The sequence below is a fragment of the Salvia splendens genome, chromosome 13 (genome assembly GCF_004379255.2).
Source record: "Salvia splendens isolate huo1 chromosome 13, SspV2, whole genome shotgun sequence".
NCBI classification, from domain to species: domain Eukaryota; kingdom Viridiplantae; phylum Streptophyta; class Magnoliopsida; order Lamiales; family Lamiaceae; genus Salvia; species Salvia splendens.
In genome coordinates, this window is record NC_056044.1 from 25,349,272 (window position 1) to 25,376,963 (window position 27,692).

Sequence of the window (27,692 nt, forward strand, 5' to 3'; positions counted from 1 at the left end):
ATGTAGCGTTGTATTTTGCGGTTTGCCCCTCTACGCGTATTGAGTAACAAAATTAACAATGTGCTTATAAAAATGAATTAAAAGCATAGCTAGCCTAGGCAAGCAGAACTCAATAATCGAGATTGACTGCGCATTAAATTATCTCCTCCCATTGGCCACAATTCAATTAATTATAAATCAAAATTAAAGAAGACGGCAATTCGCATTCTCCTCAGTGCGTCGGCGCAACACCATCTCTTAAAATGGAAGCTCTACGCTCCGCCACTGCGCACTCTCCCATCAACTATTCGAAATTCTCCCCAAACTACCACGTCAGAACATCCTCCGGCCGCCTCCCCTGCTCCCCCCGATATCTGTCAATATGCGCCACCCTGTCAAAACAGGGATCGGAGATTCTTCCATCTTCCCCAAGGGCTCCTCCCTCTCCGGTTTCTGAGCCGCTGTTGAGAGTTTCTCCGGCTTCTCTCCAGTACGAGAGCGGTTTTTTGCTGCAGAATGAGAATATGGGTAATGGTGCTGATAGGGAAGGCACGCTCACTGCTATGGAATATCTCACCAACATTCTGGCGTCCAAGGTGTATGACGTTGCGTATGAGTCGCCGTTGCAGCTGGCGCCCAAGCTGTCTGAGAGGTGGGGAGCGAATATCTGGCTTAAGAGAGAGGATCTACAGCCCGTATGTATTTTGTATGATCGTGTTTGATTATATCTCGAATTAATCGAATTTTGCTACTATTTCAGTATGGTTCGGACCTTGAACGATTTCTGTTACCGTTCCTGAGGTTTGACCTGAAACTGAAAGGGTTATCAAGTCTTTGGAAGATATTAATATCATAATTTTAAAGCTTCGTGGTTTTCGTTTGATTGCAACTGACTTTGAAATGCTAGAACCTTTCTAAATGCAATGCACTGATGAAGACAAGTTCTCTGCATATCATCTCCCGTGCAGGTTTTCTCATTCAAGCTTCGAGGTGCTTATAATATGATGGCTAAACTTCCAAAAGAGCAGCTTGAAAGAGGGGTGATTTGTTCCTCAGCAGGAAATCATGCTCAAGGGGTAGCATTATCTGCACAGAGATTGGGATGCAATGCTGTAATTGTGATGCCTGTAACTACACCAGAGATTAAGGTTATTCATTGTTTATGTATGTCGTGTTTTTGTTTAATATCCAAAATAGGCACTATCACCATTTTTGAAGCCTTTTTTATTGATACTGGTAGTGGAGATCAGTTGAAAGACTTGGAGCCGCTGTGGTGCTCCTAGGCGACTCTTATGATGAAGCTCAGTCTCATGCTAAAAAAAGAGCAGTAGAGGAGGGCCTCTCATTTATACCTCCTTTTGATCACTCTGATGTAATCATAGGGCAGGGAACAGTTGGAATGGAGATTGTGAAGCAGATGACGGGCCCAATAGAAGCTATTTTTGTGCCTGTTGGTGGTGGAGGGCTCATAGCTGGCATTGCTGCCTATGTGAAAAGGGTCCGCCCAGAAGTGAAGATTATTGGAGTGGAACCGTTTGATGCAAATGCGATGGCATTATCACTTCACCATGACCGACGTGTAATGCTGGACCAAGTGGGAGGCTTTGCTGATGGAGTAGCAGTAAAAGTAGTTGGTGAAGAGACTTTCCGATTATGCAGGGAACTGATTGATGGTGTAGTTCTTGTTGGTCGTGACGCAATTTGTGCCTCAATTAAGGTTAGCCGTGTAGTTGATTTCTTCAATATTATTCCCATCATCCATAGCTTCTCAAAGCATGCTATTGTCGACTGCATTTATTTTTCCAGAAAATTCGGCATAATGCTTTAAGTATCTTGGTCTAGAAATATAGCTTGGCATCTTGTCTTTTGTGGTCCCTTGAGCCAAAGTTTATCAAGAAACTATAAAAACTATCTTTATGAGATTTGGAATGTCAAGTCCCTGGATATGTTATATGTTAGTATATGTTTTTGTGCCAGTCATGGTCTGGTCCTTTTCAATGGTTTTAGACTTATTTTACTTTCCTTTTCTCATTGTTGCCTGCTTGGAGTACCTTTTTATTTCTCAGTCAGAGAACAAGATGCGTACTACTTATGTTCACGAGTGTTAACATGGTCTCCTTTTCTCTACTTTCATGTCGTTACACTTGTTGGTGGAGCATAAATTTATCTTTAGATGGACCATAAGTTGGGAGAGATAGATGTCTGCTCTTTCATCCCAACTCTTAACTGTGTTGAATGTGCTTCTCAAATTAGGTCATGGATGAATCTCAACTTTGTATTCAATTTATATATCAGGTTATTAGTTATGACTGTAATGTCATATTTATATTTGGATGTCTATCTGCTCCCATTTAAGCCACTACTTGATGCTTCTCTAAGATGAGCTTCTAGAAGTGTATTTGCATGAAAGCAGCATTAAAGCATGGCTTCATCATACTAATATTTTTCATATTATTACCCTGCAAGATTTCTTAGATAAATAACTTCACATCTCCTATACCAACTGAACTGGCTTAAATTTATTATCTTTTTAATGGGATTCATGACTTTTTAAACTCAAAATATTTGTATTTAATTACTGGTCATACATACTATGCTTCCAACTCAACTAGGTTGGTTATTTTGGTTGTTTATACTTATTTGTTTCTACTTCAAAATGCTGTGGCTCAATTCTGTGAAGTGTGAACATACTACTTATTTTTACAAGTGAACTTTCCTACAGGATATGTTTGAGGAGAAAAGGAGCATTTTAGAACCAGCAGGTGCTCTTGCCTTAGCTGGAGCTGAAGCTTACTGCAAGTACTATGGACTGAAGGATGCAAATGTAGTAGCAATCACCAGTGGAGCTAATATGAACTTTGATAGATTAAGATTGGTAACTGAACTTGCAGATGTAGGTAGACGACGGGAAGCTGTACTTTCAACTTACATGACAGAGGAGCCTGGAAGCTTTAAAGAATTCTGTGAGCTAGTGAGTTTTTAGTTTACCCAACTTTTCTCATTCTCATTATGTCTAGGATGCAGTTCAAATCCAAATACTATGTACTGATCTTTGCAGGTCGGACCTATGAATATTACTGAATTCAAATACAGATATAATTCAGATAAAGGACAAGCTTTAGTACTATACAGGCAAGATTCATATTTTATATGCATTTCATTTTGACAAGCAATAAGTTGGTGTTTGTTTGCGGCAATATTTTGCATTTTTACAATCATGAATTTATAAGATGCTTAATTTCCTATTATGTTCTTTTTAACAGAGTTGGCCTTCATACTGAATCGGAACTTCAAGCAATGATCCAGAGAATGGAATATGCTAAACTACAAACCATAAATCTTACAGAGAATGACTTGGTCAAGGATCATTTGAGACACTTGGTATGTGCTTCTTGTTTAACTTTCAATTATTAATGCTGGACCTTGATAAGTTGATAAGTTATTTACAATGAGCTAGACTCAAGCTTCAGTTACATTCATGAATTATGAGTTGCAGCAAGATGGCATATTTGAAAAAAACAGTGACGGATGTTATTAGATTGAATTTTTATTTAAAATTTTTTATAAAGCTACAATAGTGCTTCGAGATTTGCCTGATTGCACATGTTATCTTCGGACCTTGATAATTCCTTTCTATATTCAACTATCATTAGTCTGGCCCTGTCTGCACAAATTTGCACTGTATTTAACTCAAATGGATATGCTTATTTTATTTAACTTAATGAGAAGTCGACATATTCACAAGCATTAGCATAGATGCAGTCTGCTCACTTAACAAAAAACATCAGCTAGGAGGACACATGATATCTGACTATTACAGTTGGGAACTTTTTTTATACAACAAAAAAGATACAGTTATCATTATAATGCCATATTTGGTTAATGATATGTGCTTAAAGAAATAATTGTTTTCTGTTTGGAGAAAGTTGACGATTTCTTCTAATATTGCCTCAAAACTCTATCATATCTGTAGCTAACATCCTAAGTGTCTAGGATGTGCAGAACTTTCGGTAAAATGTCATGGGCATCTAGTGCGGAAACTTTCTGGAAATTAGTGATGTATATCAGATAGGGCATATAATCTATTAATGTATAATTCAGGTGGTCTCTAGACATGTGATTGTATCACCTTTATTCATTTTTACTTAAATTACCTTTCAAAGTTCATCTGTAAAATACGAATAACATGGGAGAATGCCTCTGTAATGAAATTTTATTCATTTTCTTTCCATATTGGAAAATTGCTAACACCCACGCTGAGGTCTAATACTCTAATTGAACTGTGACCCACACTGAAGAAGAATTGAACTGTGACCCACATTCTTGATCCAAATGCGTACCATGTACAAGTAAACTAGATATGAAGATGATGAGAATGACTCTTGTTTGTGTCATAACCATGCAATTTGTAGTTAAGATTGGGCACTTGGTAGAGAAGTGATTGTTGATATATTCGCAACTGTAATCCATATAAAACATTCTGAACCTCCAGTAAGCTGAGACACTTGATGTCCCAACTAATACTACTATGTTATGGCATCTCATATTGCTGCTCAGTAATAGATTCTCTGCATACAAGAATTTCAAAGCCTAATCTGATATTTATTGAGAATTCTTTGTATTTGATAAGTCTATAAATCCAAGTAGAATGGAATGTGAAAATCAGTATGTGTTTATAAAACTTTCAGTGCCTAATAGTAGGATAGCTACAGACTATTTTTCTTTAGGAAGATATTTTGTTTTATTTATTTTATTTGCCTCTTTCTAATATAAATTCTTATAAATGATGAAAATAAATGGCTTGTAGAATCTATTCTGGTCCTACTCTTACCATAAAAATAGTAATTAGATCCTGAAGCTAGAGCAATCTTCTTGACTGTCCGAGGAGTTAGTATCTCTTGGTTGAAAACTTGTCACGTCAATGTTTGACATGAATCTGAGTTTCAGTTTGTGCATGATAATAATTTCTTATATAATTTTCAGATGGGTGGAAGATCAACTGTTAAAGATGAGGTGCTATGCCGTTTCATTTTCCCTGAGAGGCCTGGTGCTTTGATGAAATTTTTGGATGCTTTGAGTCCGCGTTGGAATATAAGTTTGTTCCATTACCGTGGGCAGGTTGTATACCCTAGATCATCTATACATATATGCTAGTATCATGTATATTTATTCAGCCAATTTTACCATTTTGCTGCACCTCCAGGGAGAAACTGGTGCAAACGTGTTAGTTGGCATCCAAGTTGCTCAAACAGAAATGGAGGAGTTCCGCCATCGTGCAAACAGTCTTGGGTATGAGTATGCAGTGGAAACTGCTAATGAAGCATTCCAGATTTTAATGCAATAAACATAGATTACACTGCACCAGCACCGTGATATATCCGTTGGAGCTCATGCGGCTTTAGCTGGGAGCCCATCGTCAGTTTTGGATCAAATTCGGAAAGGTATGAATTCTTGGTTTGCCTATGCAGCAGCGTCGTGCTTGAAGCCATATTCCGTGTAAGAGAAGTTATATGTAAAATGAGAACCATTTTGGTTTAAGTTCCTTGGAAGAGGTTTATTCTGCTGCGGGTACAATGGCTCACAGTGGATTGGGATTGCAACTTTGATATTGAAATAATTTAGTTTCATTACTACTCCATATGGTACTGTTCTATGGCAGCTCCTCACCCCTCTTCATGGTTATACCGTTGTACATATTATGGTGCCTTGGAATATTGTCGACTTTATATAATGTTGCATGAGAGTGTTTGCAGATGTCAGTGTCCTTTTTCCTTATACAATTGTGTATACTTTAGCTAAGTTAGCATTCGAGGAAATTTGGATATGGCTTACTTTCCAATGGGGCTTTTGTTTAACTAAATTAACTCAAGTTTATATACTCCTATAAGTCTAACAAAATATTAATTTGAGTTACTATCAAAATTGAAATTGACTTATACGTCCAAATTCAAATTACGAAAATTCTGGATTTTCTTTGAATCTATTATTTCTCGTATTAAAGATTTTTGTAATCACAAATTAATTTAAGTTTGTAGCTAACTTTAATTACTTACATAGTTTTTTTAAAATGGTCCATTTTAGAAATATTAGAGTATCCACAACCGTGCTCTTGCCAGCGGCACGGTTGTGGGCCCGGGCGGTACTATTCATGCCTGCTCTCTGGCAAGAGCACAACACCCACAACTGTGCTCTTCCGCAAGGACGAGCACAATTAATTTAAAATTCAATTAAACAATAACATTTCCATAATATTAAAATTCATTTATAAACCACAATAAATATTACAAATGACAAATAAAATTAAACATTACATAATTAAAATCCTAAAAATGAAAAATTACATAATTAAAATCCTAAAAATTAAAAATTACTTAATTAAAATCCTAAAAATTAAAAAACCACTACTCGTTGCCGAATTTCGCCCACATGTGGTTGATTAGGTCTTCTTGTAGTTGATTGTGGATTCGAGTATCGCGCATTGTGTGTCTTGTCTCGATCCTCTGGCCAACCGTCGTATGCTCGTCTCGGCGTGGGGGAGACCTCGCTGTTGAGCTTCCGGCTTCGTCCTCGTCGTAGAAGCTAGCCGCCCTCGGCCCTTCGTCGGCTATAATCATGTTGTGTAATATAATACACGTGGTAAAGGAGACAGGGGAAATGGCAATGTCTAGGGTTTGCCGAGGTAAAGGAGAGGGCACTTTGCAATTAAGTCCCTCAAAATCAGGTTCCTCATTTAATACACCCCTAACTTTGCCATTATCATATAATACACGCTATGCTTCTAATAAATTATGCCAGACACCCAATATCCTTTCTGCTAGGTCCCTGGATAGTCCGAAATTAGACAATGAGCCCCATTACTCACATATTGTAGGAAAAAGGCCCATACATAGTTCATTTTCAAAAATTAACCCACAAATTCAGTGTAAAAATAGTTTTTCTGTACTTGAAACACTCTCCACTGTATGCCTTACTTCTGAAAAACCGCATAAAGATAGGGATTGGATTTTTGATTGTGGAGCAACTGACACTATGTCCTTTGACATCTCTGATTTTACTGGAATCACTGAATCTAAGAAAAGCTATGTTCAGACAGCTAATGGGGAATTACTTCCAGTCCAAGGAGCAGGAACAATTAAAATTTTGCCCACTATGAGTATCTCAAATTGTCTATATGTTCCGTCCTTGTCTCACAAGCTGCTATCAGTCAGCCATGTTACAAAGGAGCTTAACTGTACTTTACTGATGCAACCCTCCTTTTGTAGGTTACAGGATATCTGGACGTGGACGATTGTTGGGTGTGGCACTGAGCGAGAAGGACTCTACTATGTGGACGAGATAGCTCAACAGAGTAGTGTGTTGCTGACTCACGGATCCACAGACCGACAGGCTTGGCTATGGCACCGCGACTAGGACACCCATCTTTAGGGTATCTTAAAACCTTATTTCCTAGATTTGATAAAATTTCTCATTTGAACTGTGATACTTGTTTTCTGGCGAAGAGCCACAGACATTCGTTTAGAATTAATAATACCCGTGTGGACCATGTTTTTTCCCTTATTCATTCTGATGTTTGGGGGTCTGCGCCAGTTATGGGTGGTGGAGGTTTTAAGTATTTTTTGCTCTTTATTGATGATTGCTCACGTATGACATGGGTCTATTTTTTAAAGTCCAAATCTGAAGTCTTTGAAAAATTTGTCCTGTTTTACACCTTTGTCCAAACTCAATACAAGAAAAACATCCAAATACTTAGGTCCGATAACGGGGGGGAATATGTCAATAGCCAGATGCAACAGTTCTTTGCCAAAAAGGGTCTTATACACCAAACCACATGTCCTCACACACCTGAACAAAACGGGGTGGCCGAAAGAAAAATAGGAAACTACTCGAAATGACTAGAGCTCTCCTAATTGATTCCAAGGTCCCACCAACTTTGCTATGACCGTTGCTATGACCCGAAATCCAAACGGGGTAGCCAGCGTGGAATGCATCAAAAGGGGTACCGTTGCTATGACCCGAAATCCAAACGAATGTTTGTCACGATGAACTGTGACTTCGTAGAAAATGAATACTTTTACCACCAACTTAGCGGTCAGGGGGAGAAAGAACCAGAAATTGACCCACTAAGTTTGCTTCCTAATCCTATTGTAAACTCGAGCCTGAGTCCGAATCCTGGTCATAAGCCAAGTCCTGATCGAGAAGAGGACCCAACAGATGAAGTTAGCATTACCGCCGAGCATGTCTCTGACACTCCAGTTGAGTCCATCTAGATCAGTGACATCGTTGCAATACAATCCCCGGCCGATATTCCTGAGGTAAGAGAAGATTCTGACCCTAGTGAAACTCTTCAGCTTGAGACTAACAATGATCACAACAAAGAACCAGAAAGCAAACACAGGTGGGCAACTGTGGGTTCTACCGCCAAGAAGCACCAGGGGAGTACCACCAAAGAAATACTCTCCGAATTGGAAGGGACGAAAGACACAATACTCCATTGTGAATTCTGAGAAAACTCATATGACTGAAATGGCAAAGGTTTTTGAAGCAGCGTTGTATGAGGAGGATATTCCGCACTCTGTGGAAGAAGCAATAAAGCATAAACATTGGAGGGATGCCATGAAACGAGAAATGGATGCACTGCTAAAGAACAACACTTGGGAGAAGTGTGCATTGCCAGAGGGGAAGAGACCCGTTGGATGTAGGTGGATCTTTACGATCAAAAGGCGAGCTGATGGATCCATCGAGAGGTACAAAGCTAGACTGGTTGCAAAGGGATACACCCAGACCTATGGGGTAGACTATGCTGAGACTTTCTCACCTGTGGCGAAAATGAGTACTGTTAGAGTCCTACTAACGGTTGCAGCAAATCAGAATTGGCCACTTCACCAATTTGATGTCACCAATGCTTTTCTCCACGGAGAATTGAAGAAGGAAGAAGAAGTATACATGGAGGTTCCTCCTGGATACTCAGACGAGTTTGCACTAGGGCAAGTCTGTCGCCTGAAGAAGACCCTATACGGCCTAAAGCAGTCCCCAAGGGTATGGTTTGGAAGGTTCTGTCAAGCAATGGAGAAGTATGGCTACCAGCAGAGTAACTCAGACCACACTCTATTCCTTAAGAGGGTAGGTAACAAAATGACGTGTCTCCTTATATATGTGGATGACATGATTATTACAGGAAATGATACAGAAGAAATCGAGGAGCTAAGAACAAACTTGTTCAAAGAATTTGAGATGAAGGATCTGGGAGCACTGAAATACTTCCTCGGAATTGAAGTACTAAGGTCTAAAAGGGGCATATTCTTACGACAGAAGAAATATGTGCTCGATTTTCTGACAGAAACGGGCTTACTTGACTGCAAACCTGCCGAGACGCATAAGGTACAGAATCATGGCCTCAAGATAGAAGAAGGAGCACGAGCCACAGACAGAGAGCGTTATCAACGCTTAGTCGGGAAGCTAATCTACCTAGCTCATACCAGGCCGGATATAGCCTATGCTGTTGGGGTGATAAGCCAGTTTATGCACAACCCATAAGAGGAGCACATGAATGCATCAATGAGGGTGGTAAGATACCTGAAGGGCACAGTAAGGTATGGAGTTTTACTGAAGAATGAAGGGAACTTAGAAGTCTCAAGATACACTGATGCTGACTGGGCGAGTAATCCGATCGACCGAAAGTCAACTGTCAGATACTTCACATTCATAGGCGATAACCTCGTCACTTGGAGGAGCAAAAAGCAGAAAGTAGTGACACTTTCTAGCGCTGAAGTAGAATTCCGAGGGGTCAAGAGCGAGATCACTGAAATCCTATGGATACGGTGACTGTTGACCGAGATTGGCTTTCCACCCACTCAGAAAAGCAAACTGTTATGTGACAACAGAGCAGCAATCAGCATAGCCGAAAACCCAGTCCAACATGATCGAACAAAGCATGTGGAGATCGACTGCCACTTCATCAAGGAGAAGATAGAAAAAGGAATCATCGAGCTACCCTTCGTTCGCTCAGAAGACCAACTGGCAGACATTCTAACTAAAGCAGTCAACTCAAGGATGTTTGAAGAAGTACTAGACAAGCTAAGTATCGGAGATGCCGTTACTTAGCTTGAGGGGGAGTGTTAGAATATGGAAATAGAATAATTGTAATTATGGAACAAATCATGGGATTAATATGTATTTGATACGTATGATTGATACGATCATAATTAGGGGATCTCCTTCCATATGTAAATTAGGGCAACTCTCTATATTAAGAGAGTTGCTCCATTCGTCCATTCGATCAATGCATCACAGAAAATTAATCCCTACCATGTCTATCGCTTCTTCCCTCTCGATTATCCAATTCAATACAACACCTTCTCGATCGACACTAGGAGAATGAAGTTGATTCCGAATCGCCCCAATCAGTTCTTGATGAAGAATTGATACTTGTAAGTTTGTGCTTACTTATTATACTCCCTCCGTCCCGAGCTACTCGCTCATTTCCTTTTCGGCACGGAGATTAAGGAATGAGTGTATAGGAAAGTAAAAAATGACGGCTATAGGTGAAAATTTTTACTAAAAATGGAAAGAGTGCAAGTAACTTGGGACGCCCAAAAAGGAAATACGTGCGAGTAGTGCGGGACGGAGGGAGTACATTGATTGCTCTTGATTGAGTGAGTTAGAAGTTATATAGGATATTTGGAGGTGTTCAACACTGATATTTTTGCAACTTTTTTGTAGTAGGGATTTGTTAAATAACTGATGGATCTCTGATTCAATTGAGATATAGATCCCAAGTGTTCAAATTTGAAATTTTGCATCTCTTTGTAGTAGGAATTGGCGAAATGATTGATGAATTTGTTAGAGTATGAATTGTCATTTAGGTAGAGAATGCATTGAAGAGAAACTTTAAGGCTTATGGGGCGTGGCATCATCGCAAATGGGTCCTAAGTAAGGGCCATTCATCCTCGGACAGGGAATTGCGGCTTCTGGGAAAGTTCCAAAAACTGGACTCCCTGAATTTCCATGCATGGAATTACAGGAGGTGAGGTCCTGGAAATTTGATGTTCATTTGGGTGATGTAGTGATTCGAACCTGCTAATGTGGTTCTTTGGTGCTGCCTTTTTCCAGGTTTATAACAGAGCTAAAGAAGATTCCAGATGAAGATGAACTTCAATACACCACTGATATGATATATGATAATTTTAGTAATTATTCTGCCAGGCATAATAGAAGGTATGCTAGTTTGTTTCTTGAAATTTCTATTCACTTAAAATGATCGTTCATCATGCATGCTTTAGCTTCTATGCCCTGGGAACTTCAAATGACCATCTATCATCATTATAAAATTGAATACTACTTTATTCTGATGGAAATAGTTGGTTTTCTAAAGTCGAAAATATGTAGAGTAGTATAATATTTTGCTCATATACCCTTGATACCACGCCATGTTATCTTAGTTTGCAAACCTGCATTTTCTTTTGGACTTGATAAGTAGTGTCCACAACAGATGCATGAGAGAGAGCACCTACAGTTTGATAAGTTATAGCACAATTTACCTACTGAATGTTTTCTAGTCTGCATTACATTGGTGTAATCAACTTATTTGAACTGTGGAGTTTGGTCGCAGTGTTTTATAAAATTTACATTGTGAGAAACTCATGAAATCATAAAGAGTAGTACTAATGTTCGAATGTTATAGAGCTACGAAGATTGGTTTCTGTATCAGGTCATGTAACAGATGTTAAGTGCATAGTATAATTTTAATAACCTCTTCATAGATTGTACATGAGACATAACAATCAATGGCTTTTAATTTCCTCTTTGTAGTAGTCAATTGTGTTTTGATATTAATAATTCACTTTCCCCCCAACACTTACAGCATGCTTTTGTCTAAGCTACTTGAGAAAAGAGCAAACGATATGACAAAACTGAGAATGTCTTGAGTGAGGAGTTTGAGTTTGTGCGCAATGCTCTCTTCACAGACCCTAATGATCAAAGTGGCTGGTTTTACCATTTGTGGCTTTTGGGTCAAACATTGAAGCGGAAGCCTCTATTTATTTCTTCATCTCCTCCTCATGGTTCTAATCTATCTTTGTCAATTGATAACCCAGACTGCCAACCTTCTTTCTCCTAGATATATCATCAGTCTAATGAAAGAGCATTTCCCCTAATTATATATTTCAGTGAAGCAGTTGAAGGTGTTAGCTCATCTACACTCACTGTAGAATTTGATTGTGATGGTGGTGATGGTCTTATTTGGCATCCACTTTCAGGAAATAAACTTGGGTTTTCCCAGGCTTGGTTAACTTACAATAAGTATCCTCATGATTCCTTAGAATCTTGCCATGTAAAGGTTGCCATTGCACAATTTCCTGGCATTATTTCTTCAAGTGGTATGCCATGTAGTCGGCCTTGTTTTATATCATTCACTACAAGTGTGTGTTCAAACAATCAAGAGCATTCTGAGGTGCAAACTACACAGAATATATCATGGAATGAGGAGAATTTCAAACCCATCCTGAAGATGCAAACTTGCTTGCCTCACTATGTAAATTAGACCTCGTAGAGTGGGAATTGATCATACTGTTTTCAGTTCAGTGCTTGTAATCTTTTTTATGTTCTCTGCTTGCAGTTGCCTTCCTTGTGAACCTTCCTTGATATGACATCTTGATCACGAATTTCTTTTTTTATATTTCATGTGTGGTAGTGGGAAGGGCAGTGCTTTCAAGCTGACAATTTTTTTATTTTCGTCAATACTTTTCTTAGTTTTTCTGCATTAATCCTAATTCTGTCACTTATCTTTACTATTTTGTGCAGCTGACTTCAAATACAGAGTCTTTATTGAAGCTCTGTGGTAATTATCAAGAATTGTCGTTGCCAAGTATTAGTTCTTATACATATGTACGGCTAAAGGGCCTCTCATTGTCACGAGTTTCATGTATGGAGCAGTTGCTGTGGGTTCAAATGTTGGATCTCTGCCACAACAAACTCAGATCAATTGAAGGTGGTTGATATACACCTACTATATGATATCCTTGACATCATCAATGTGAATAGCTACAAATTTCCTTTTTTTTTGGAGAATGTAATTCTGTAATCAAATGTAAGAGCATGCGCAGCGGTGGCGTCCGTCGCCACCGCCGTCCGCGCCGCTGGCACGGCGCTGCTCGATGTATCGAGCACGTCCGTGCCAGCGGACGCACACGTGGCGCGTTCCCATTCGTCAACGGCATAGCCGTTGTGTTTAAACATTTTTTATTTTATTTTTTTAAAAAAATCGGTTTTTTATTAAAAAACCGATAAAAAAACAAAAAAAAAATTCACTTCCCCAAAAAAATATATCCGTTTATAACCGTTTTTTACACCTTTTTAATTTTTTTTCATTTTTTTTACCCCAAAAATACACACTTTCATCTATAAATACCCCCAATTTCACCCCAAAAATTCACATCAAACTACACAACTCTCATCATCATTCTCCAATATCCATTCTCATCTCCATTCTCTCATATCCATTTTCATCTTCATTCTCTCATACCCTACAACATCACTATGTCCGGCCAAGACGATAACCCTTTGAGCTCATGGTTCGGTTCACAACCGTTTCCTAGTCCGGAAACGGAATATTCGACCCCTCCTCTCACCCAAGATTCGGGCGTTCCGGGTGGCTACCGGCCATACCCAATCGACGATCAAGGTGCCTCCGATGGGCGCTACGGGTGGACACCGGAGCCTAGGCCTCGCGCCCCTTCCCAAATGCCGACTCCTCCATCTCGCGCCGGTGTCCGCACACCGTACTCACCGGCGGAGATGGAAAGATTGTTCAAGGCGTACTTGGAAATCTCCGAAGATGTAGTGGTTGGAACGAACCAATCCGGCGATCACTTTTGGTGGCGCGTCTCTAGCCGGTACAATGCAAACCGGCCGCCGGGAACGATCGAGCGCAACGAGAGTATGGTGCGCAACTGCATCGGCCGAGCCAACGAAGAAATTGGCAAGTTCAACGGCTATTTCATCCAGGAGTCTCGGAATGCCGGGATCGGCCGAAGCGAGGTCGACATCATCACCGCCGCACTGAGCACCTACCAATCCATGAACGGTAAGTCGTTCAAATATCTTAACGTTTGGCAGGAGACGCGGACGCACCCGAAGTATAAGGGAGGCATAACATCCTCCTCTAGCGGCTCCTCCAAACGATTAAGGTCGGTAGCCCTATCCGACTCCGGCTCGGAAGAAGTGGCTAGCCAACTCGCCGGAGCTAACTTGGGTAGCCCCGACGCCGGACCGAGCGGTTCCCAACGCCGCCCCCAAGGAAGGAAGAAGGCGGCGGCCAACCGTCGTCGCGGCTCGACTCCCGAAGCCGCTCCCGCTCCCTATGTGCCACCTCCACCCCCGAACAACTCGCTGTGGATGCTCTTAAGCCAACTCAATATGGCCGATAGGTCATCTATGACCCCCACGCAACTTGAAACACACGAGACCATGATAAAAGGTCTCCAAAAACAATTGGGGTTGATCCCGCCGGATGCGTAGTCTTATTAGGAGTTTAATTATGTAATTTTTAATTTTTAGGATTTTAATTATGTAATTTTTAATTTTAAGGAGTTTAATTATGTAATTTTTAATTTTTAGGATTTTATTTATGTATTTTTTAATTTTATTTGTAATTTGTAATATTTATTGTGGTTTTTAAATGGATTTTAATATTATGGAAATGTTTTTGTTTAATTGAATTTTATATTAATTGTGCTCGTCCTTGCGGAAGAGCACAGTTGTGGGTGTTGTGCTCTTGCCAGAGAGCAGGCATGAATAGTACTGCCCGGGCCCACAACCGTGCCGCTGGCAAGAGCACGGTTGTGGATGCTCTAAATGTTGTGTTCTCATGCACCTTAAATTGCTGGCTGGAATTTTATATATGGATTAGAGGAGCTGACTTGACTTCCTACTTCAAATTTGCCCGAATTCTGCTACAGGGTTGGGCGCTCTGCAACTGCTATCCTGCTTGAAGCTTAGCAACAACAGGCTCAGCAGTTTTACAGCCCTGGAACCCTTGAAAATGCTCAAGTCATTACAAGTTTTGGATGTATCATATAACGAGATTGGCGACCACTCCATCGACACAAGAAGATACATGTACTCGTCTCCTCTCAATAGTACAATGGGGTCCGAATGGCGTTTGAAGAGATTCACCGATGAAGCTGCCGATATGAAGCATTTCTGGGATGCTTATCTACTCTTCAAGGACTTGAATTTGGTGCAATTAGATATCATGGGAAATGCCATTGTCGACGAGAGGTTGAAAGCTTTTCTGGTCAAGTTGATGTCAGCATTGAAGTGGTTTGATGGTGAGAGCTTCCATTAGATATGTTTCAACTGTTGCTCCCTTAAGAAGTTGCTTCATCTGTTTATTGCTCTGCAATTTTTGTCTGAAAAACAACCTAACTGAAGTCGGAAAAGTAAACCGAACCAACACGAATAGGATTAGTCGAGGAAATGGACTGCTTCGGCTAAGCCTGACGGCATCAACACGACGACAGAGGCAGTCACGGAGACGGTCATCGTGCAAACTGTCTCGGGTATGAGTATGCAGTGCACCGTGATATATCCGTTAGAGCTCATGCGGCTCTAGCTGGGAGCCCTTCGTCAGTAAACTCAGAAAGGTATGAATTCTTGGTTTGCCTATGCAGCAGCGTCGTGCTTGAAGCCATATTTCGTAGTACTATCAAAATTGATATCTGAGTTATATATCCGAATTCAGTTTATGAATATTCTAGACTTTCTTTTAATACTGCATCTGTCCGCAAAAATAATTTCAGTTGTGGATGATACAAATTCTAATGTAAAATTAGGAATGTAAGAGCATATAGAGAGGAAAAGTTGTTGAATTATAATTAGTAAAAATTAACTCACATCTATTAATAGACTGACACAACAACGTTTCACAATAGATCTTCTAAGCTGTGGAACTTATTTTGGATTTACAGGATTTATGTGTTCAAGACTGGCACGATCTTTAAATAATTATATTTATTTACCAATACAAAAAATATACAGACGTACTATGATGCAATCATTAGAATTTATGGCCGTCACACTATTACGAACAAGATATAGTTTATCAAATATGCATTAAAATTTGTGTTGCCCCAAAAGTGTCTATTTGTACTATGTATCCTTGCTTATTAATGTCTTTTTTAATTGTCAAATGAAGGAACTTATAAAGATAAATCACTTTCATGAAAAGGAGGAATCTAAGGGGAAAATTATACTTAAATCTTCCCAATTCAATGAATAAATTCGTTTGTCATTTTATGAGTTTTTATTATTAATAAACAAAATCAAGTTAAAAGTTTTAACTCACATAAACTTAAGATTTATACACACGCCAATCCTCGTTGACTAGAATATCTAAAATACAGAAATATTTAGCAAATAAAAATAAATTTGTAGCCGGTGAAAATTGGGAAGGCAAGGAATCGATGCAAACAAGGTAAAAAAGCGTTAGACGTCATCACAAAGTTTCCATATTTGCATGAAAACATTGCATATGATCAGCCAATATAAATAATTAAACGCCAAAATTCTTTTCTCTTCCCACACTCCATAATATCTCTCAGTATCAGTGTAATCACCCACTCTTTCTTCTTCTCCAAAAATCAAGAGAGAGAGAGAGAGATGGCGGGTTTGAAGAACTTGTGGTTTGCGGCAGCAACTTTCATGGCTGCAGTGATGGTGCTTTTCATGAGGCCAAAAGAGTCCATTTTTCATTCTTTCAACTCTAATTTCTTACAGGAACACTTGCATTCCGATTCCAACAATTCTTCGGTGTCCGAGCATTTGTTTTGTAACGATGAAGTAAGTCTTCCTTCTTCATTAATCTTTATTTTTTACCATGAAATCATTGTGAGTCTCTCACTCATTCTGAATCAGTATTAAAGATTATCTCCACTCTGCAATCTTAATTTTATTTAAAGTATACAATATTTATGGAAACACTGAGAATTCTGGATTTAGCTATCTTTATTCATTTTTTAGATAAAATAGAGAAATGTGTCTGAATCTCTGATAAATTTATAACGGAGAGTATATGTTAGTACGTAATTATCTCTAAACTGAAATAATGTGGAAGGATGCAATATATAAAGACAACTTATTATGTCTTTAAATTTAAGATATCATAGAGCTGTCATACAAAAAAGATAGAAGATTTATACCATCATTTTCTTGTCAATTAGAATTTGAGAGGAGATTCAGTGTCCATTCTCTATTTAATTAGTTGCTTAACCTATTCTTCTTATAAAAAGTGGCAATTGATACTGCCAATAATTATACTAATTGACTGGTAAAAACCAATTATAGTAGGAGTAGTAAATTTGAACTTTATGGATCTGTTGAAAATAATTGCTCCTTATATAGATTAAAAACAACACCGCAAGAATCGAAGGATCAGAGCGAAAACATAGCAATTTGGCAAAAGTAGAAGCTGATCTGGCGCAAGCCCGGGCAGAATTAGCCATTAACCAAACCGGTCTAGTTGACCCGGATTACATACCAACCGGGCCAATGTATTGGGATCCCAAGACCTTCCATAGGTACGTTCTCAATAAAATTACATAAACATAGTGATTATTAATGAAGGATTAATTACTTGTAATTTATCATGTAAAATTGCAAAAGCTATAGGGAGGTGGAAAAGAGATTGAAGGTGTACGTATACGAAGAAGGGGAGCTCCCGTGTTCCATTTCGGGCCGTGCAAGAACACGTACGCCATAGAAGGAATCTTCATGGCTAGCATGGAAGTGAGCTTATTTCGGACACTCGATCTGGAGGAAGCTCACTTGTTCTTCTTCCCCATTAGTATCACAATGATCACTCAAGTTATCTATGTTCCGGAATCTCATGACTGGTCCCTCATGAAGAGCACAGCTTCGGATTATATCGATGTCATTGCTAACAAGTATCCTTATTGGAATCGAAGCCGATCATTTCATGCTCGCCTGTCATGATTGGGTAACCGTACATTTCTCGTCACATCTTAATTACTACTCCCTCCCGTCCATTAATTGTCTCAATTTATACTAGTGCACAGATTCTAAGAAATTGTTTGACTTTCTTACTTTTATAATATAATGAAATGAGTTAGTGGAATATGAGTTCAACTACCGAAATATAGTAAAAGTTAAATGAGACAATCGAAAAGACAAAATAGAACAATTAATGAGGACGGGAGGGAGTACTTGAATAAAGGTTTTAGTTCTCTCGAGATATTGTTATAGTTATTTTTGTTTCATTTACCAACGCTTGCAGGGCCAGAGATCTCATTTGCGATTCCAAATCTGCACAAGAACGCGATCCGGGCCTTATGCAACGCCAACACCTCGGAGAAATTCAACCCCTCCCGCGACGTCTTGATCCCAGAGATCCACCTTCCCACGGGCACCACGAGAGGCCTCCTTGGTGGACCGCCCCCGTCGCGGAGGCCCATCCTGTCAAGAAAGGAAAAGGGAATATCCTACACACCAAGAAAGGAAAGAAGCATAAACCACTCTATTCTAGGAAGAAGAATCAAATCAATAGGGAATTGATACAATTAGAATAAATTGATCTTTTCCATATTTATCTTGTATTTACAACTATAAAAGGGAGTGCATTGTACACAGTGAAATATAAGATATACAACAGAAATCCTACGATACTTACAATGTTTTCTACTACCAATCTCATATCTCTTGATTACCATCTTTAAGATGGTATCAGAGCAGGCATTTGAGATGGGGACTCAGAAATACGACGTTCCTCATCGTCCCTTTTCCCAGCCTTGTTGATTAACCTTCAACCCTCAACCCTGCAAATCCAAAACCAACCATGTCAGACTCCGAAAACTCAGATACAGAAACACCAAAAAACCACCCAAACCCAATGAATTTTCCAACGGAATTTGCTGCACAATTTGCAGAATTCCTCAAACAAAGTCTCAGAATACCCGACAAAGCGGATTCATCATCGACCGCAGCCACACCACCAAATCCAAACCAACCAGAATCCTTTGGAGAAATCTCCATCAAAACCAAACTCAACGGGGATAATTACCCCCTATGGGTTAATCTTATGGAACGAGCGATTGGGGGGAAAGGTTTGACCTCTCACATCTCTGGAGTTTCAAAACCTCCCCCAACCAATGACCCCGGCTACGCAAGATGGCAGCAACGGGACCATTGCGTATTCAATTGGGTCATCAACAATCTCGAGGCAGAGCTCGTGAATGAAGTATCTCAGTACGCTACTGCCCGAGACCTCTGGGAAGGCCTGGCAGTCACCTACGGGAGCGGGGCTGATCCGTTTCAAATCTATGACCTGCACAGACAAGCCATGACAGTCAAACAGGGGAACATGACATTGGAGGGCCTATGGAACAAGATGCAGAATCTATGGATATCCATTGATTCCAGAGACCCCAGCCCGACGGACGTCGAGAACTACAACAAAAGGGAGCAACGACATCGCCTCTACCAATTCCTAAGTGCACTGGATGAAAAATACGCAAGCATCAAAAGAGAAATCATGGACAAAGATCCACTACCAACTGTCCGGAAAGCTTACGGGATGGTACGAAGGCATTCAATTAATGAAGGCGTCCTCGGAACCACAGAACCACCGAATAATGGCATCGGCTCTGGACTAGCGGCCACCGACCGAACCCGACCTCCACCACAGTCAAACTCAGCCCCAAACAGAACGTGGAACAGCCGAAAGGGAGACGAAGACAAGAGCAAACTCACATGCTCTCACTGTGGGGGGAAGAAACACACCCGAGACGGATGTTTTTTGCGAATCGGGTTCCCAGAATGGTGGGATGACATGAAAAAGGCAAGAGCTGCCCGAAATCGAAACGCCGGAGGAAGGGCAGCCGTCGCCGTCAGTGACCAACCGTGGAATCACGGTGTTCAAACGGCGACGCAGGGAGGAGCACCGATAGCGGCTGGAGCTTGGGCAGACGGTGGCGGCAGTCAACCGTGGTTCCAGGGAGGACAGATGGCGGCGCCTGGAGTCTGGGCAGGTGGAGAAAACCGAGCTTCCAACGCCGGCGGTGCCCCGGCGGGCAGCATCGGTCCACCACCGGCTGGAAATCGAAGTGCCGAGGAAGAGAGGGGATCGGCCATGGCGGCTAGGGTAACGAATGGAGGTAATGAGGGGTTGAACTCATTTAACCCCTCAGTTTCGAAGTTATATCATTTTCCACCCCAAAACTTAAGTCTATCTCTTTTTAGTCCTCCTACTGCTCAAGTCTCACAAAAACAGCCCCATCCATCCTATTTATCACATTGTTCACCCTATAAAGTCAAAACTGTGCATAATAAGTCCCTAAAGTCCCAAAATCCGAATTATAATTTCGATTTTGAGCCCAATATAGCATGTAAAAATTCTTTTCAAGCCTTAGCACTCTCGTCTACTTCCACCGAAACCCAGGACAAAGATTATCATTGGATTTTTGACTGTGGGGCGACAGACACAATGTCTTGGGATGCATCTGATTTTAAGGACATTTCGGGCACTAGGAAAAAATATATTAGAACTGCTAGTGGGGATTTAGCACAGGTTCAAGGGGCGGGCACTATTACCATTTCACCTAAATTGAGCCTTTCAAATTGTTTATATGTCCCCTCCTTGTCTCATAAATTGGTGTCCGTCAGTCAGGCGACAAGAGAACTTCACTGTAACTTACTAATGCAACCTGGCTGTTGCATTTTACAGGATACGAGGACGGGGGAGATAGTTGGGCGTGGCACTGAACACCGAGGACTCTACTACGTGGATGAGATGGCTCAACAGGGTACTGCGATGCTGACTCAAGGACTGACTGACAGACAGACCTGGCTTTGGCACCGCCGGTTAGGACATCCATCCATAGGATATTTACGGTTACTTTATCCAAATTTAGCCACTTCACACCCTTTGAATTGTGAGACATGTTTTTTGGCCAAAAGCCACCGACATTCATATAAACTCAATAATACTCGTGCGAAGTCTGTTTTTTCTTTAATACACTCTGATGTTTGGGGCCCTGCACCTGTTACTAGTAATAATGGCTTTAGATATTTCTTGTTGTTTGTTGATGATTGCTCTAGAATGACGTGGGTATATTTTTTGAACTCTAAGTCTGAAGTTTTTGATAAATTTACCCAATTCTATAGTCTCATACAAACCCAACACAAACAGAATATCCAAATACTTAGGACTGATAATGGGGGGGAGTATGTAAACACCAAAATGAAACAATTTTTCACTGAAAAAGGCCTTGTTCACCAAACCACCTGTCCATACACGCCTGAACAAAATGGGGTGGCAGAAAGGAAAAATAGGATCCTCTTAGAAATGACCCGAGCCCTAATCATCGAATCCCGTGTCCCACACTCCTTCTGGCCTGAAGCCATAGCCACATCAGTTTACCTTCTTAACCGACTCCCTACCCATATCCTAAATTTTAAACCTCCTTTGGATTTTCTCTCAGCCTATATAGATATTCCATCCTCTCTCACTCTCGAACCCAAAGTTTTTGGATGCACAGTATTTGTCCACATCCCAAAACAGAACCGATCTAAATTCTCACCGAATGCTGTCAAGTGTGTGTTTTTAGGATACGGAAAAAATCAGAAGGGATACCGATGCTATGACCCCAAAACACATCATCTACACACAACCTTGAATTGTGACTTTGTCGAATCTGAGTACTTTTTCCACCAACTTAGCAGTCAGGGGGAGAATAAAACTACAGACTCGCTAAGTTGGCTTCATACACCCTCATCCTTGCCCATCCCAACTCCTACTCCACCGCCACCCGATCCTACACCCGCCGGTCCATTGCCCATGTCTACACTGGATGTCGGTCCATCAGAGGAAGTTAATGTAACCGCCGAGACGTCTCTACCCACTCATATACAGTCTGAGGGGTTCGATGCTTCTACCCCACCATCATCTCCGCCTTCGAATCCTGAGGAGGACAGTGTGGCCCAACCGGATCCAAGTACAAGTGGATATTTACCGACCAGGAGCACAAGGGGTGTGCCACCAAAACGGTACTCTCCAGACTGGCAAGGTCCAAAGTCCAGATACTCAATAGCAAACACTGTTCAGGGACAATACACGGAGATGGCCAGAGCCTTCGAAGCAGCTCTATATGAGGAAGTACACATTCCTCAGTCGTGGGAAGAAGCAATGAGGCATAAACACTGGAGGGAAGCTATGAAGAAGGAAATGGATGCCCTAATCAAGAACGGAACTTGGGAACAATGTATCTTGCCAAAGGGAAAGAAACCAGTTGGATGCAAGTGGGTGTTCACTATCAAGCGACGAGCAGATGGATCAATCGAGAGATACAAAGCGAGATTGGTAGCAAAAGGGTACACCCAGACCTATGGGATAGACTACGATGAAACATTCTCCCCGGTGGCAAAAATGAGTACAGTACGCACCTTATTGTCTGTGGCAGCTTGCAAAGACTGGCCATTACATCAGTTCGACGTGACTAACGCCTTTCTACATGGCGAATTGAAGAAGAATGAGGAGGTGTATATGGAGGCTCCCCCAGGATTTTCGGGAGATTTCGGGAAAGGGGAAGTATGCAGACTAAGGAAGACACTCTACGGGCTAAAGCAATCACCTAGAGTATGGTTCGGGCGATTCTGCCAGGCCATGACAAAATATGGCTACAAACAGAGCAATGCAGATCACACTCTGTTTCTAAAGAAAAGGGATGGGAAGATAACGTGTCTAATCATTTACGTTGACGACATGATTATCACAGGTGATGACATCGAAGAGATCGAAGAATTGAAAAAGAACTTGTTCCAGGAATTTGAGATGAAAGACCTTGGTGCAATGAAGTATTTTCTGGGGATTGAAATCCTGAGATCAAAAAGGGGCATCTTCCTAAGACAGAAAAAGTATGTCTTAGACTTACTGGCAGAAACCGGACTACTCGAGTGTAGACCAGCTGAGACTCCGATTATGATGAATCACGGACTGAAGATCCTTGAGGGGGCTGCAATGACAGATCGAGAAAGATATCAATGCCTTGTAGGGAAATTGATCTACCTCGCCCATACGAGGCCGGACATTGCATATGCAGTAGGAGTTGTGAGCCAGTTCATGCACAAACCTCAGGAAGAGCACATGGAAGCGGCCCTTAGAATTGTGCGGTACCTAAAGGGGACAACAGGATATGGCGTACTACTCGAAAGGAAGGAGAACCTTGAAATAGAGGGGTACACTGACGCTGATTGGGCCAGCAACCCGAACGATAGAAGATCTACAGCTGGATATTTCACCTTCGTTGGTGGAAACTTGGTCACTTGGAGGAGTAAGAAGCAGAAAGTGGTGGCATTATCTAGTGCAGAAGCAGAGTTCCGTGGAGTGAAGAGTGGAATCACCGAGATCTTGTGGCTGCGAAGATTACTCACGGAAATTGGTTTCCCTCCAAAAGAGAAAATTAGACTTTTCTGTGACAACAAAGCAGCTATTAGTATCTCGGAAAATCCAGTCCAGCATGATAGGACCAAGCATGTGGAAGTTGACCGTCACTTCATCAAAGAAAATATAGATAGTGGCATCATCGAACTTCCATTCGTTCGGTCTGAAGAACAACTAGCGGATATTCTGACTAAAGCAGTGCATGCTAAGGTCTTCAAGGAAGTTCTGACCAAGTTAAGTATCGGAGATGCCGTTACTCAACTTGAGGGGGAGTGTCAAGAAAGGAAAAGGGAATATCCTACACACCAAGAAAGGAAAGAAGCATAAACCACTCTATTCTAGGAAGAAGAATCAAATCAATAGGGAATTGATACAATTAGAATAAATTGATCTTTTCCATATTTATCTTGTATTTACAACTATAAAAGGGAGTGCATTGTACACAGTGAAATATAAGATATACAACAGAAATCCTACGATACTTACAATGTTTTCTACTACCAATCTCATATCTCTTGATTACCATCTTTAAGACATCCTGGTGTTCTAGGCGGGTGGGGTCCACGGGCCGATCCTCCTCGAGCACTGGGAGAATGCCTCCGACCCGGGCGTACAGGTGCACCGGTACCTCCCACACGACGTGTCGTACTACAGGATGATGCGGAGGAGCCGGTACTGCATATGCCCGAGCAGGTACGAGGTGGCAAGCCCGTAGATGGTGGAGGGGCTGTATCTGGGGTGCGTGAAGTGCTGATCAAGGACAAGTACGTGGTGCCGTTCGGAGACGTGCTGGACTGGTGAGGGACATACCCAACTTGAAGAGGATCCTGGCTGGGATCTCGCTAAGGGAGTACGTGAAGCTGCAGAGGCAGGGGATCAAGATGCGGTGCCACTTCGAGGTTGAAAGAATAGCAGAGGAATTGATATAGAAGATAAAGAGAGACTGCATATTTCCAGAAATAGTATATTCATTCATTGCAGTTGGAATTACGTGCTGCACATATAGTAGAGTGACAACACAACACATTTAACTGCCTTGGACCATAAGAGCGAGTTGGCCACCCTCTCTTCCTGCCAACGTTTTAGGTGGTCCCAAGAGCACATCTTTCCAGTTCTTCATGCTGTGAGTAGATGCCACGTCCTTGACTGAAGGATCTTCATTTTCACAGTTAGCATCAACATTAGCATTGAGAGCAAGCTTCACTTTAGTTTCAGCTTGCTTGAGAGTGCATAGGCTAACAGAGGTCAACACGCCGCCGCGGAGGTACGATGTGTTTGGTATGATCCTGCATTCCATATGGCTCAGGAGGCTCAATGCCCGCCTTCGAGGAGATATTCACTGAGATTAATTAATTGGCTTTGTAAATGTTAATCGTTTTCTAGATTGATATTAGTACTGGTATTTTTTACTTTTTCATATCTTAACCTGATCTGAGATTTTTGTAGTTGTTTCACGAAAATATTGCACCATTTGATGAGCTTATTTGGTACTCTGATTAATACTCCTACTAGATATGATAACTTAAAATTTTACTCCATTTGTTTAAAAATCGCACTCCCTTCCATTCTAGGAGTCCCAATTTAATATTTTTTATTGTTCCACCTTAGAAGTCCCGATTAGAATATTCTATAATTGGTAATAGGTTACTTTCTAATAACATTTTTCTTCTCGCATTTTATTACTATAAAAATAATTTATTAAAGTAAGGCTTACATTCGACTATTTTTCTTTCATTAACTTTTCTTTACATTTCTTTAAATCTGTATAGAACAAATTTTGTGGAACAGACGTAAATGAAAAATGGGTCAAACTTTCAGTGCCAAAGGAATAATAATTATGAATAGAATGAGTTAGTAAAAAATGACATATAAGTATTTATTAAAAATAGTAAAAATGTACTAGACATTTAATAGAGATCGGAGTATCGGAACGGGAGGGAATAGAAAAAAGAGAAAATTAAGTTATGCTTCCATCCCTATTATTCTTATCCGTGTGACCGTGTCGTCGTCTGTATTCCAGCATGATAAGTACCGTCGACATATGACCCACCTTCAAACTTCCAATATCGCTTATCTTCTTGAATACCAAACAACATAATAACAGATGGCAAACCAATGGATAAATCTTCAAGGCTACGTGTCACACTGCTGGCACACGTGTCATCGCACGAAGCAACCCAATCACACCACACCATGTATTAATATTATCTCCCGCCCTCTCACAAAAATTCCACATCAAACAACAAATCACAACCAAATCTCATTCATTCCTCAAATTTTACACTCAGAACCGAGATAATGGAGTCGAAACAAGCAGCGCGCGAAGAGACAGCTGAGGTGGCTGCCAGAACCGCTGCCGACGAACTCAGCCAGGTTAACAAGGAGAGAAGGGAGCTGGAGAGTGAAACCGTGGTGGTGGATCAGCCGGATTACTTCCGAAAAACGGAAGTCCGGCAAGAAGAGAAGTCTCCTGGCGTAATCGGCAGCATTATCAGGACCGTCGGCCACGCTAAAGATGCTGTCATGGGGAAGTCCTACGAAGCGCGGGACACTGCGGAGGAGACGGCCGACACTGCTGCCCGCAACGCCGCAGATGCCAAGGATGCGGCGGCGGGGAAGCTTGGCGAGTATAAAGGCTATGCGTCGGAGAAGGCCAAAGGCGCCAAAGATACGGCGGTGGAGTACAAGGACTCAGCGGCGGATAAGTCTAAAAACGCCAAGGATGCGACGGCGGACAAGGCTAAGAACGTCAAGGACGCGACGGTCGTCAAGGCCACACAGGCCAAGAATGCAACGGCAGAAACGGCTAAGAACGAGAAGGATGCGACGGTGGACAAGGAGGCGGAGTACAGGGATTACACCGCTGAGAAAGCGAGCCAGGCCAAGAACGCTAACGATGCGACGGTGAACAAGGCGGCGGAGTACAGGGACTATGCGGCTGACAAGGCCAGTCAGGCGAAGAATGCAACGGTGGAGACGACTAAGAACGCAAAGGATGCGACGGTCGATAAGGCAAATCAGGCGAAGAATGCGACTGTGGAAACGGCTAAGAACGCCAAGGATGCGACGGTCGATAAGGCAAATCAGGCGAAGAATGCGACTGTGGAAACGGCTAAGAACGCCAAGGATGCGACGGTGGACAAGGCGGCAGAGTACAGAGACTACGCTGCCGAGAAGGCAGGCCAAGCGAAGGATGCGACGATGGAGACGGCTAAGAACGCAAAAGATACGACGGTAGAGACGGCTAAGAACGCAAAGGATGCGACAGTGGAGAAGGCGGATTATGGCGCTCAGAAGGCTAACGAAGGGAAGGATACTACGGTGGGGAAGATCACCGAATTGAAGGACTCGGCGGCTGGCGCCGCAAGAAGGGCGGTTGGTCACCTGAGGGGGAAGAAAGACGAGACTACGCAGGCGGCGGTAGAAACCGGCGAGGCTGCGAAGCAGAAGGCTGGGGAGGCTAAGGAGGCAGCCAAGGTAAGCAGTATAAAACATCTTGATTCTTAATTATAATTAATATAGTGATTATAGTATTAATTCTTGTGTAATATATATAGGGGAAATATGAGGAGACTAAGGAAGAAGCAACGAGGAAAATGGAGGATATGAAAATTGAAAGCGAGCGTGGCGACGTGAACAGGGGCGGTGGAGGTGGAGGAGTTCTTGGAGCTTTAGGAAGCATGAAGGATGCCATCAAGGATAAGCTAACACCGCATCCAGCAGATAAAGAGACGGTGGGAGGCGATGTGCGGCGGCTTGGTTTAGATGAGAAGGGGACGCCGGTGGCAGTGCGGGTGGATGTGGAGACCACTACAGCTGGCTCCACGGCCTCCCGCCTGAGGGAGGCTGACCAGATAGCCGGCCAGACATTCAACGACGTCGGGCCATTGGATGACGAGGGCACCTCAGCCCGTGTGCACGTTGATCGCCCCGGGAAAATGTAATTCCATCAAGCCTGGGCTGCCGTATTTTGTTTTTTTTTTGGCTGATTCTCAGTTATCTACGTTTTTAATTTTCTTGTTTTTAAAATCTGTCTTGCTATGTGCGTAACGCATGTATTTTGGATGTTTTACAATGATGACAACATAAATTACTGATCCTGATCTTCTGTGCCACGAGTTCTTTTTGTTTATAAGAAAATAGGAGTAATAGTTTAACTAAATTTGCAAAAAGTTAATAAACATAATTGTAATTTGTAAATTCAGGGTGAGATCAAATACAAAAATTCACTGTTGATAATTCGGATAAACTGGCTGCAAGCCGT

General features: G+C 41.6%; 2 protein-coding genes and 2 pseudogenes across 2 annotated transcripts; all 4 read left to right on the forward strand.

Moving 5' to 3' along the window:
* The first annotated feature begins 116 nt into the window (after positions 1–116).
* On the forward strand, positions 117–5,733 carry LOC121762601 (threonine dehydratase 1 biosynthetic, chloroplastic-like). Its single transcript, XM_042158542.1, has 8 exons — positions 117–674; positions 948–1,127; positions 1,220–1,696; positions 2,702–2,950; positions 3,038–3,111; positions 3,243–3,360; positions 4,963–5,097; positions 5,183–5,733. Exons 1-8 carry the CDS (start codon positions 243–245, stop codon positions 5,321–5,323), a joined length of 1,806 nt encoding a protein of 601 aa, XP_042014476.1. The 5' UTR covers positions 117–242; the 3' UTR covers positions 5,324–5,733.
* Positions 5,734–9,534: 3,801 nt separating this feature from the next.
* On the forward strand, positions 9,535–15,322 carry LOC121760770 (annotated as a pseudogene).
* A 1,322-nt stretch (positions 15,323–16,644) lies between these two features.
* On the forward strand, positions 16,645–24,771 carry LOC121762616 (annotated as a pseudogene).
* A 916-nt stretch (positions 24,772–25,687) lies between these two features.
* LOC121762604 (embryonic protein DC-8-like) lies at positions 25,688–27,529 on the forward strand. The gene is made up of 2 exons (XM_042158546.1): positions 25,688–26,905; positions 26,986–27,529. The coding sequence occupies exons 1-2, from the start codon at positions 25,727–25,729 to the stop codon at positions 27,370–27,372; spliced, it is 1,566 nt and encodes a 521-aa protein (XP_042014480.1). The 5' UTR covers positions 25,688–25,726; the 3' UTR covers positions 27,373–27,529.
* The last annotated feature ends 163 nt before the right edge of the window (positions 27,530–27,692 follow it).